The following is a 12,882-nucleotide window of genomic DNA, read 5'->3' as shown; positions in this document are numbered from 1 at the left end:
GTTGCAGGATGCAGGATCTCTTGTTGCTGTGCACGGGCTTCTCTCTCGTTGTAGCTCACAGGCTCCAGAGCATGTGGGCTCTGTAGTTGCAGCACGCAGGCTCTCTAGTTGTGGCTCACAGGCTCAGTAGTTGCGGTGCGCAAGCTTAGTTGCCCCGCAGCATGTGGGATCTTAGTTCCCCAAACAGTGATCGAACTGGTGTCCCCTGCATTGCAGGACAGATTCTTAACCACTGGACCACCAGGGAAGTCCCTCATTTAATTTTAATTGATTCAAATGTAAATAGTCACATGAGGCTAGTGGCTTTCATATTGGACAGTACGGTCCTAAAGTTTAAGCTTCATTTACTTATGACTAAATCCATCTCTGATGTTTATATATATATATATATATATATGTATATATATACACACACATTAAATATATGTACACATATATGTATACATATATGTAATTGATAGCTATAGATATCTACATGGGGAAAATCTAGAGTAAAGAGTGGTTAGGACCTTTTTTTTTTTTTTAGGACCTTTTAACTTTCCAAATTCAGTGCACCTCTCTGCAACATAATGTTCCCTCCCAGGCAGAAATCCTTTCCCTCTGACAGCTGGCTATACGCCGCTGATTTATGGCCCTCCTATTTCTCCCATCCCATTCCCTACGGAAGGACCTGTGCTTTTACCAACATGTTGGATCTGTCTGCATTTCTCCAAACGCTATTTGTTGCCTTGGTTTTTGAGTCATCTACAAAAAGCTCACAAGGCGGAACCTTGGCTGCCTTGATTTCTTACACAATACAGAACACTGTTACCCTACCAAATAATAACCCAACCTCCTTTGTTCTTCTTCCCCAGCTGGCAGACATGGTGAGTAATCTTTATTTATAGCATATTATAATCAAGCTCCAAAATGTGGTACATCTGGAAAGATGAGTTAGAACAATGTGTTGCCTGCCAAATGATAAAAACTTTATCTGGACTTCTTTGCTGCCTCATACTGGTAGCACATCTCTGCCTCCAATAAATCACTTGAGTTTAAGCTGGGTCTCATAGCTCTTTGCCAACGAAATGGTTTGATTTTTTTAATTATTTATATTTTAATGACTAACATTGCCACTTACCTTACCAAGAGATTTTTTTGTAATTTCAAAAACATTTCTCCCTCCCTCCATTTTCTCTCTCCATTTGTTATCCTGTCTCTGTAGTCTTGTGGTTAGGGATTAAGATGCAAAGGGCAGAAGTGTGTGGAACAAAGGTAGGGATGATCAGATAGCAAATTATCTGCATGTGCAGCTCACATAGTGCTAAAATCTGTGGAGCACTTGGCTGATGTTAATTACCAAGTTGGCTTAGTATCTTTCTGGGCCATCGTTCAGGAATATTACAAAAGCTTATTACATGATGTTTCTGTATGAACCCGTCATCACCCTCTTATACTTTTATACCTTTTGTATAAATCCATCGATCCATGCCTTCTGATTGCTTGTTCACTCATTCAACAAATGTGTTTTGGAAGCCTGTTATGCTCCAGTCTCTGTCCCAGACACTGGGGACAGAGGGCTGAATAAGATGGACATAATTCCTGTCTTCAGAAGCTTCCATCTTAATGGAAGGATCCAGGTAGTAAGTAAACAAAGGAAAGAATTACAGAATATTTTAGTTGCTGTGAAAGAGATAAATAATGGAAGGTCCTGTCACAAAATGACACTAGGGGAGGGGAGAAATGCCTTTGAATGGAGGGCTCCTCTTTGAGACAATGACATTGAAGTTTGGATGAAGAATAAAAAGAAGCCAGCTTTGCAAGATCCAGGCAGGGAATCCTGCAAGTGCAAAGGCCATGATACAAAACAGACCCAGGTGTTTTCTAGCTGCTGACAGAAGCCCAGTGTGACTGAGACATGGTGAGGAGGGGTCATGGCATGTGCAAAAATGGAGAAGGAAGTGGGACCAGATTGCACTGAGTTTTGTAGGTTATAATCAGGAGGCCAGATTTTATTCAGATTGGAATGGAAGGGTATTAAAGAGCTTATTAAAAGTATTGAAGGTATAAACGTGAACTGATGAACAATTTTTTAAAGCTTATTTGGGCCATTGTGGGAGAGTGGATTGTAGGGAGGAGAAGCATAAAAGCCAGAGGGCTAGTGTTGGGGGGAGGGGGCCACGTGGAGCTATTCCAGGCAAATATGGCGGTGGCCTGGATGGGCCGCCATTGCTGGGTGGTAGTCACGTGGCGGGTGTTGTGTTTGCCTTCCTCAGTACTCATTGTCACCTGCTCTGGTCAGTAAGTTGGGTCTCCATGTGGGGGTCCACGTCTGAGGGGGGCCTCCTCGGTGCCTCCACAGTCCAGCCCAGCCTTCCTCAAGATCCTCGGGGTCCTGGCAACAAGCTGAGTTAGCCCGTAGGTGTTTTTTTCCTGAAAACTTGATAACAGCCAGTGTTTATATCTTTTTTTCCCTTTACCTCTAAATTACAGCTGAAGCTGCATTGTTGTTATCACTGCTGTTGTTCCCATATGAAATAGCAGCCCAGACAAAGAGCTAGCAGACCACTGTCATGTTTGGTCATAATTTTACCCATTTTTTCTTGTAAAATTGACGTGACCTTGATTTTTTTAATATCTGCTCAGCCCACTAAATTAGACTCAGAGGCTAATAAATCCTGTCCTGTCTCCACTGAGATACACAGTTTGATTGGGTTTGAACATTTATTCTTACTGGTCCTTTTGCCTGTGAAGGTCACAGAGTCTAGGACCAGAGGAGATGATAATCTAGCACTAAGGTGATGAAGCCCAGCTGAGAGGGGGACCCCTCCTGGGCCAGCCTGGCCAACCTAGCCAGTCCCGGTGGGTCTGAGTCCTGAGCTCGCCTGGAAAGAGCTGAGTTGCTGGCCTCTGAATGAGAGGAGACAGCCCCCTCCAAGGGGAGCACATCAGCCAGATTTCCTCTTACCAGCATGTATCTCAACACCAGGCATCTCACCTATCCAGAAAGTTCTGTTTTTCCTGTACCTGTTGCAAAGAACTGTCCTTTGTTTGGTTCTTTTTCACTCAACATTTATGAGATCCCAGCTTTATGGCAGGGACTAAGAATCTGGCATTCAAGAGAGAGATCATCCCTGTCTCCACACTTCATAAAGTAGTGGGAGAGGCAAACGTTAATCAGATAATTAGACATAAATAAATCTCCGACTGTGATAAGTGCAGAATACTGGGATTAGAATGAGTGAATTGGGATCAATGAATAAATCTTAACACTTACATTCGTGTTTAACCATCCTAATTCAGAGTTTCTCTAAGTAATAAGGCATATTTATTGGTTAAACTTGCATTTCTAACTGTTAAATAAAAATTTATCAGTTGAGGTTTCCTCATTCTTTTAAGTAATATAGCTGTTCTTTTTCACAATGAGTAAGTCTGTAATAATAACAGTAATGGTGAACATTAGTTGAGCACCTGCTGTGTACCAGGTACTGTGGTCCTAAGTGCTTTCTTTACCTGTGTTGATTCACTTAATCCCCAGCACAGGCCTAGGCAGTGGGTGCGGTTAGGACTGTCATTTTACAGATGAGCAAACTGAGGCACAGAGAGGGTAAATCCCAATCTGTCTGAAATTATCAACAGAGCTTTCATCCCTTTTTAACCCCTTTTAAATTTCCTTATTAAGTAAAGAATGTATGTTTTAGTTTGTTTAACAAAATTTCAGGAACAAACATGATACCATCGATCCAATCTCTGTAGGTAAAAGGGCATGTCCATGAGCTCTTTATTATTTAGGAGTTTTAGTAATGAACTTACAAATTTCATTAAAACTCAAATTGAATTATAGACTTTTCTTGTATTTTTTAAATTGAAGTAGAGTTGATTTACAATGTTGTGTTAGTTTCTGGTGTACAGCAGAAATTAACACACACCCCCACATACTCTTTTTCAGATTCTTTTCCGTTATGGTTTATTACAGGATATTGAATATAGCTCCCTGTGCTATACAGTAGGACCTTGTTTATCTATTCTATATATAATATCATATATCTGCTAATCCCAAACTCCTAATATATCTCCACCCCTATCCCCTTTGGTAACCGTAAGTTTGTTTTCTATGTCTATGAGTCTGTTTCTGTTTCATAAATGAGTTCATCTTTTGCTTTATTTAAAAGATCAAAGTCAGCTTTTAGAATACCATTTTAATTATTAAAGATTTAAGTGTTTGTTTTACTATTTAAGTTATTTATATTTAATGATTGTGTTTCCATATTTTAACATCTAAATTACTTCGCCTTCTATGTGCATATCTTTTTTTCATTTTTAAGCAAGTGTTCTTGTGGTAAGACACATGTTCTGGCCTTTTAGGAGCCCCGCGGTGCCCTGTGCATCCCACGGAGCTGGTGTTCGCGCTGGACCAGTCCCGGGGCGTCACGGAGCCAGAGTTCGCACGGATGAAGGAGATGATGATCTCCCTGTTGGGCGGTCTCCGGGTCCGGGAGAACCGCTGCCCTGCGGGCGCGCGCGTGGCCGTGCTCACCTACGACTCCCACGCCAGGCTCCTCATCCGCTTCTCCGACGCCTACAGGAAGGACAGACTCCTCAGAGAGATCGAGGCCCTTCCTTACGAGCAGTCCACGTCCAGCAGGGACATTGGCAAGGCCATGAGGTTTGTCTCCAGGAATGTCTTCAAGCGGATGCTCCCAGGGGCTCACACCAGAAGAATCGCCACGTTCTTCAGTGGCGGCCCATCTGCGGATGCCCAGACCATCACGACGGCTGGCCTGGAGTTCAGCGCCCTGGACATCATCCCGGTGGTGATCGCCTTCAGCCAGGTGCCCGCCATCGAGCGCTCGCTTGTGGTAAGAAGGGCAAGCTGCCTCATAACTCTTCTCTCTCTTTTTTGCCTGTACTCAGGGGCATTTACAAGAAAGCATGGAGCTGTACTAAGTGTTTATTACTATGTACCAGGAACATGCCAAGCCCTTGATGGGCATCATCCTGTTTAGTTCCCACAAGCAGTGTGTATGAGATGGGAATCATTGTTATTCCCGTTGTACGGGTAAGAACACTGAGTCTGGAGGGGTGGACCCTATGCCCAGGTTCACACAGCTGACAAGTGGCAATGTCAGGGCTTGAATCCAGGCCTCTATTCTAGTGCTTCTCCAAGGGACTCTCTGAGTTGGCTCCGGATCTAAAGATACTAAATCTGGGTAGCCAGTAAATATTCGTGGATGTCACTGATGTGGTCATGGAATGGAAACCAAAGGACTGATTTTATAACTTCACCAATCATGTAACTATCCATACTTTATAAAGGAAAAGCCATTCCAGTTATAGCTTCTTAGGTTGAAGATTAAAATCTTACTGTGGGGACATCCTGGGTGGCACAGTGGTTAAGAATCCAACTGCCAACACAGGGGACATGGGTTCGAGCCCTGCTTCCGGAAGATCCCACATGCCACGGAGCAACTAAGCACATGCGCCACAACTACTGAAGCCTGCGCTCTAGAGCCCGTGCTCCACAACAAAGACAAGCCACAGCAACGAGAAGCCCATGCACCGCAGCAGAGTAGCCCCTGCTCGCTGCAACTAGAGAAAGACCACACACAGCAACAAAGACCCAACGCAATCAATAATTAATTAATTAATTTAAAAAAAAATCTTACTGTGTAGCATTTCTAAATAAACCACCTAGGATCACGGCGACCTTTAAAACACTCTATCAATAGAGCCTCAGTGGCAGGGGTTCCTTACAAAACACCTGCTGGACCTGGCAGAGTGTCCTTCTTGTCATCTGTGACCACCCAACATGCTGCTTTGTTCTCCATTCATGGGGAAGCCATGAGGAGAGACCCCATGCATCTGCAAAGGGTATTGGAAAATGCAACCTGAACCAGAAGGACAAGCGTTTAAAAATTAATTCACGTAGAGAAAGGAAAGTGAGAAGTGACCGAGTCACTGCCTTCAGGTGTGTGCAGGATTATTACTGGAGAAAACTAGCCAGCCAACTCCAAGTTAGCAAAATCTCTTATTAGAGAAACTGAGAATCATAGCAGTGGAAACTCCAGTTTAGATTTGAGTAAGAGCTTTCTGAAGGCAAGATTGACTTAACGTTGCCATGGGCCAGATGGCTAAATGTAGGTGGTCAAGACACCACCTTTCTCTGAAGGCCTTTTTTAGGGGCGGTCACTCACCTGGCAAGGGTGACTTCTGTCTTTCCTGGAGAACTAGGATTAAGTGGCTTTTTTGAGACCCTCTCCAGCTCCCTAATTTTCTGTGAAAGTGCTAAACTAAGCAGACCAGAATTGAAATATAGTACTCCTCTGTAGAATGCAGAAAGTGGTGCTTGTTTCCTAGCATTTGTGTGAAGAAGAAATGATGTAACTCCATGCACCAGTGCCTAGGACATAGCAAACACTCAAGAATGGTAGCTCTTGCTTTAATTATTATTGTTATCAGTTTCTTGATGGTGAACTAAAATCTGTTTAACTGTATTAAAGTCTGGGTTGTAAAGAAGCTGAAACTGCTATTAGCATCATTGAAACTAACTCAGAATTATGCAAACGAGCAGCCTGATCTATGAGGCTCAGAAAAGAAAATGCACATAAATTAGAAGACTGGGGCCCGCCTATGCTAATGAAGCTGCTTTGAGAGGCAGAGGCTCAAAGATTCTGTAAGTGGATTTGGTTACACACAGAGTCCTCCTAATTCCCTCTGTTTATTGGGAACAACCATTGTTCTTTGGCTTTATTTAGTCACAAAATAGGAGACAGCTTAATATCCTGACACAAATGATTGATGGTACTTGCGATACAAATTTAAACAGATGCAATTCCACCTACCCTCTCAAAGGTATGTGCATAGCGTATAACTTTAGAAAATATATTTTGTAGAGTTTTTCTTTGAAACTTTGGAGTGTTAACAGTCCCACTTAGAGATTCTACCCACATCACCTAGAGACTCCTTGTTCCTTTCTTGAAGGAATTGATCTCAGAAGAGCACCAATGAAGGTTCAGATTCTTGACAATGACCCTCACAGATTGGAGCAGTATTGGCCCCAATATCCCTTGGGTAGAAAAAGAGTTAGAGTTGCAGACAGAAGTCAGACTTGGTCCCAAGGTTCATTCATCCAACAGATGTTGAGTGAGCAGCTCATATATACCAGGTGCCATCCTAGGCTCTGAGGACACAAGAGTAAGTAGAAAACCAAAAGACCTCACCTATTAGAGGATGGAGCTATGCAGGGTTGTCTAGAAGGGCTCAAAACAAATTGATGAGAACCCAATATCTGACATTGCAGAAGAGAGATGATGTTACTACTTCTCCATTTCCCTTCTGTTTCTTTCTTCTATCCATCTCTTCGCTTGCTCTTAAACTGTCATTTATTAGTACTTTAAGAACAGAGCTCAAAGTTTTAATGACACAATAAATTTTTATTTGGAGGCCATATCACAAAACCCCTTGTTCGTTTCATAACCATTGTGACTTTTCTATATCTTGATTCATCTGAGAGTTCAGTAGAATCCAACTGAAATTTGGAACCTGTGGAGACACATGTGGCAGGTCTCAGAAGCAGCTGCTCTGAAAACATGGGCTCATTTCCCTATGTTTCTGAGCAAACGTGTTGTGTGATCACCATCTTGGAAATTTTTCATGATGGTCTGAAGCCAAGTGATGAGCTGTTCATCCTTCTGGAATGGAAGACTATTTTTGATTGGAAAAAACTCAATCTCAGCTTTGTTTTGTCCATAGGGTTTTTCCTTTAAATTTGTTGGGCAATTACCTCTTAATTCTGGTGAAATTTTATTTGCTGCCCGTGAAGAATTCTAATGTGGGCTGGGTCTCCCTTTCTAATATATGTATAAGAAATGTGTCCTTTATAGCTAGCCTTATTTTTTTTCCTTTACTCTGCTGTTTAGCTTTGCAGGTGAGAGAAACATTAGGTGTAATAGTTGACATTACAGATTATTCTAGTGATGAAACAGAGCTGAAATTGGGGGGAGAGAGGGTTAATGGGAAACTTTAGCACTCTGAGCACCCTGCCCTTTTATTTTTATATGGATTTCCTTTGTTAATAAAGAATTGTCTAAAGAATGTTAATGGTATCTTTTTCAAATGCACCAATTCATGGAGCCCCATGATGTTGAGAAAGCAAAGAGCAGGGTATCATCCAGAATGATGTACTGAAGGCTCATTTTACCCATCTGTGGATCATCCAAGCTGGTGCATCTTTGAATCCACAGGAAAGTGAGCAATAAGAAAAGTGACCCATAGGACCCTTTATTTTAAATCCCCAACTCACATTCATCTTGGGGAATTTTTCTGTGATATGCTAATTACAGTTGCTCCGATGACGTGTGGTAGGATGAGTGATCTCTAAGACCACATCTGCCGAACTTTATTGATTAGGAAATTACTTGGGGGAAGGGAAGTGGAGAGCACAGACCCCCTGAGGTCTCTCCCAGTAAAAAAAAAAAAAAAAGACGCACTAGAATCAATGAGTGGAAAGTATGGCTTTAGGTTGACACCAACATGTTGATACATGGTTAAATGTGAAGCCTAAGTTATCAACTAGTGCCACTGCCAGAAGGATGGAAGTTGCCACATGGTAGACACACAGAACACAAGCTAGTGAACAAAGGGCAGCAATCTCTGGGTGACATGGTGAGAACACTGTTCCAAATCAAGTTAGAACCCCCTGATACAAAACTATAGTCGAAGTAGCTCAGGCAGAGGGTGGAAGGTAGGTCTTATGTGGGGAGAGCAAAGTTTTTGTTTTGTTTTGTTTTGTTTTTTAATACACCTTTATTGGAGTATAATTGCTTCACAGTACTGTGTTAGTTTCTCTTTACAACAAAGTGAATCAGCTATATGTGTGCATATATCCCCATATCTCCTCCCTCTTGCGTCTCCCTCCCACCCTCCCTTTCCCACCCCTCTAGGTCATCGCAAAGCATGGAGCTGATCTCCCTGTGCTATGTTGCTGCTTCCCACCATCTATCTATTCTACATTTGGTAGTGTATATATGTCGATGCTACTCTCACTTCACCCAAGCTTCCCCTTCCAACCCTTGTGTCCTCAAGTCCATTCTCTACATCTGTGCCTTTATTCCTGCCCTGCCATTCGGTTCATTAGCAGCATTTTTTTTTTGATTCCATATATATGTGTTAGCATACGGTATTTGTTTTTCTCTTTCTGACTTACTTCACTCTGTATGGCAGACTCTAGATCCATCCACCTCACTACAAATAACTCAATTTCATTTCTTTTTATGGCTGAGTAATATTCCATTCTATATATGTGCCACATCTTCTTTATCCATTCATCTGTCGATGGACACTTAGGTTGTTTCCATGTCCTAGCTATTGTAAATAGAGCTGCAATGAACATTGTGGTACATGACTCTTTTTGAATTATGGTTTTCTCAGGGTATATGCCCAGTAGTGGGATTGCGGGGTCATATGGTAGTTCTGTTTTTAGTTTTTTAAGGAACCTCCATACTGTTCTCCATAGTGGCTGTATCAATTTACCTTCCCACCAACAGTGCAGAAGGCAAAGTTTAAACTGGAGGCATCTGTATTCCTCCCCACTCTGGGCTAACTTTCCTCATCTATGAAATGGTGGGATTGGCTTCTAAAATTTCTTCTAGCTCAAGCCTTCTGTGACTTTTTTTTCCCAGACCCTGATAGTTGGCAATAAGAAATTACTTTGCCCGTATCAGATGGACTGATCCATGCTCTCTGGATTTGGTTTCCTGGTCCCTCATCACAGTCCAGATGAAGCAATGGCATGATTCACTGGAAATATTGCCCAGACACCTATTAAAAGCCATTAATAATTCAGGCTAATTGTGTCTTCTGGTGGACAAGAATCAAGAGTCAAGACTGTGTTTACAGGTCCCCATTCACAAAATGTCCCCATTTATGTCCCCACCACCTGTCCCTTTTCTGCCACCCGACTATCACAGGGTCTTTTCTTTTTTTAATTAATTTTTATTGGAGTATCGTTGCTTTACAATGTTGTTAGTTTCAGGTGTACAGCAAAGTGAATCAGTTATACATATACATATATCCACTCTTTTTTAGATTCTTTTCCCATATAGGTCATTACAGAGTATTGAGTAGAGTTCCCTGTGCTATACAGTAGGTTCTTATTAGTTATCTATTTTATATACAGTGATGTGTATATGTACATCCCAATCTCCCAGTTTATCCCTCCTACCCCTTGGTAATTATGTTTGTTTTCCACATCTGTAACTCTACTTCTGTTTTGTAAATAAGTTCATTTGTACCATTTTTTAAAACTTGCTTATATGTGGAATTTCATCACAGGGTATTTTCTTTTTCTCTCTTCTCTTAAACCACACGATGCTCACTCTCACTCTGTTTCTTCCCTCTCAGTCTTTGTCAGACACCATACCTTCCTTTCTCTATGCATTTGTGCCTAGAAATTTAGCTAAAAGCTTCAGTTACCGCTTATTCCCTCCGAGCCTCCCCCTCTCACCCAGATGGCTTAGGAAGGCAAACACAGTGGTCTCCCAGGGAGGAATTCAGGGGAGTGCTGATTTCTCCATCTCTTATACATGGGAGAATAAAAGATGGGAAGAAACAGAGATAACTCTCAGGAAAGCCCCCACCCCCCTTCCCATGTCCCTTGCTCCTCAGTGAACAACATAGAAGATGACCAGCCTGCAGCCCTGTCCGTGCTCAGCACTAAGACGGGGAGACGCACTGCCCTCAGGACCCCAGTTCTGTGTTTCTGATCGGCTCAGGTGTCCATCCCTGATGCAATCCGCTCTGCTGAGAGATGGGGTCACCCCACACCAACACAGCTGCCTGAGTCGCACCTCTGTGGATCAAGTATGGGAAGGAAGCTTCCCTGAGAAGGAGGGGAGGGGGCTAGCCAGATGGGTTCACAAGAGAGACTAAATGTTGTGTGACACATCTCTGAGGCATTGGGTAGGATCACACCCACAATACGTTTTCGACTGTCAGTGATCTCTGAGTCAATTAACTGACAAGCTAATTATTCTTCATTATTAGGAGCCTCCATATTGTCTGCCTCTCTCCAGCCTCAAATTCCTCGGGGAGGTTACTAATAATAGGGCCAAATTGGAAAGGGTGGGAAGTTGTTCAGAGGAGAGCTGCCTGGACGTGAATCTGGGTCTGCACTTCAAAGCCAGGGTCAATGCCTTGTTCGTGGTGGGAACTCAAAGCCAGTTCTAAAGCACATCTGTGATTTCACACACTTGTCTGGACTTGGGAAGAGGGGTGTCTCTGGTCCTTTTCCTTAAATGGTTTCCATGGCCAGTGTCTTTTGATCAGTCCTTTAACCTTTCTCTGAGCTTCAGTTTCCTCGTCTGTAAAATGGGAATGATGAACTTAAGAACGAACTCACTGGGCTGTGAGTAGAAGTGCTTTGCTGTCTCTGATGACCCACGTGGCACCTACCTGGTGCCAGTAAGTGCTTTTCAATTATGAATTCATTTAGTGCCCACGGTAGCCCTCTTAGGGAGTAGTATGACTATTCTGTTCACAGATGTGGAAACAGAGGCAAAGCCACTTGTCATCCAGCTAAAGAGAAAGTCGTGGGTTAAACCCAGACAGTACTCAGCCCCTCTGCCCTTCAGCCTCCCTTGGACCCTCTTAGAGGGAGGGCCCCCCACTTCCCTCTGCAGATCTCAGCTCTCTGGACCATCCTGGGAGGTTCCTGCAGCCCCACCCATGAAGCTATTCTTCCTCTTGCTTCTGCTTCTTGCAGATTGACGACACTGGCAGATTCCAAGTCACCATGGTTCCACACAGGACTGACTCTTCACCAGCACTAGAGGGACTCCAGCGGTGCACTTTCTGCTACGGTGAGACCCACAGGGAGAACATAACTTGATCAGGCCCGTTAAGCAGTGCAGTGAGTCACCATTGGCAGGAGCGGCTGGAACTTGGCAGCAGAGACGCTAGTGGCCTTGAGAGGATCTCTCTGGGGCTCCGGCCTCATCTCGCCACACAGCCTCATCCACAGATGGAGCCTCTCAGCTCATGCAGCTTCTAGGAAACAGGAATCATTTTTAGAAAAACTTAGCCTGTCCCATTGCCAACTTCTTCATGCTGTATATTTATGAGTTTTCTAAATCTCAAATGTTCACAACCCCAAAGAAATGCTTTACAGTGGGAGTGGAAATTAGCAGAAATTCATGCATTTCTCATTGGAAAGAGGTTTTCTCAGACTCCCAAATGTTAAGCATCAGAAAGATGTGCAATGCTGGTTTGTCTGTGGTTGTGTTTTATACACAATCTATAGGTCTAGCTGGAGAACCGGATAGACCTGTATTTGAGTATTCTAATAATTTGGATGTTCTAATAATTACAAAGAGAGTGGGACCCACTGAGGTTACTGGTGGGTGTGATAACTTCCAGTTATCAGACATTCATTATTAGACACACACTGTTCTAATTGCTTTATATAACACTGATGGTGATGATGATGATACTTAATGCTTAGGCTATTGGGTTTATTGTGTTCTAAGCACTCTTCTCATTGTTTCATTTGATCCTTATAATCACCCTAAAATGTTTGAAAGGTTATTAGCTCCATTTTACAGATGAGATGAAATAGTTTGCTCACAGCCAGATCAAACCCGAGAAAGCTGGCGTTAAGACACCTGCAATTTATGAGAAACACAGATCTTATTATGCTGTTCCCTGAAACTCTGTATTTGGCCTTGAAGAAAATGCTTAATTCCTCTCCTTCTGCATGTGTGTCAATGAGATGCTCATTCTGGTCATGTGAGTGACTTCATAGGGAGGTGGCGACTCCAAGGGAGAAGTGGGATTTCTCCTAATAACCCTCACTTCCTTCTGTCTTCCCCTCTGCTGCCCTCTGATCATTTCCTCCCCCCACCTCCC

The 12,882-nt window shown here is 43.0% G+C and overlaps 1 protein-coding gene across 1 annotated transcript in view; it reads left to right on the top strand.

The window, feature by feature from the left end:
- The window catches only part of LOC132425098 (collagen alpha-6(VI) chain), a 110,077-nt gene that overhangs the window by 77,285 nt on the left and 19,910 nt on the right, over positions 1–12,882 (top strand). Inside the window, exons 32-34 of the mRNA XM_060011479.1 lie at positions 855–866; positions 4,345–4,838; positions 11,741–11,837. Coding sequence (XP_059867462.1) covers positions 855–866; positions 4,345–4,838; positions 11,741–11,837 — 603 coding nt within the window. The remainder of the gene's footprint in view (positions 1–854; positions 867–4,344; positions 4,839–11,740; positions 11,838–12,882) is intronic.

The sequence above is a fragment of the Delphinus delphis genome, chromosome 4 (genome assembly GCF_949987515.2).
Source record: "Delphinus delphis chromosome 4, mDelDel1.2, whole genome shotgun sequence".
In the NCBI taxonomy this organism is placed as follows: domain Eukaryota; kingdom Metazoa; phylum Chordata; class Mammalia; order Artiodactyla; family Delphinidae; genus Delphinus; species Delphinus delphis.
Note: the sequence above shows the minus strand (reverse complement) of the source record. Positions and strands in the feature narration are given on the sequence as shown.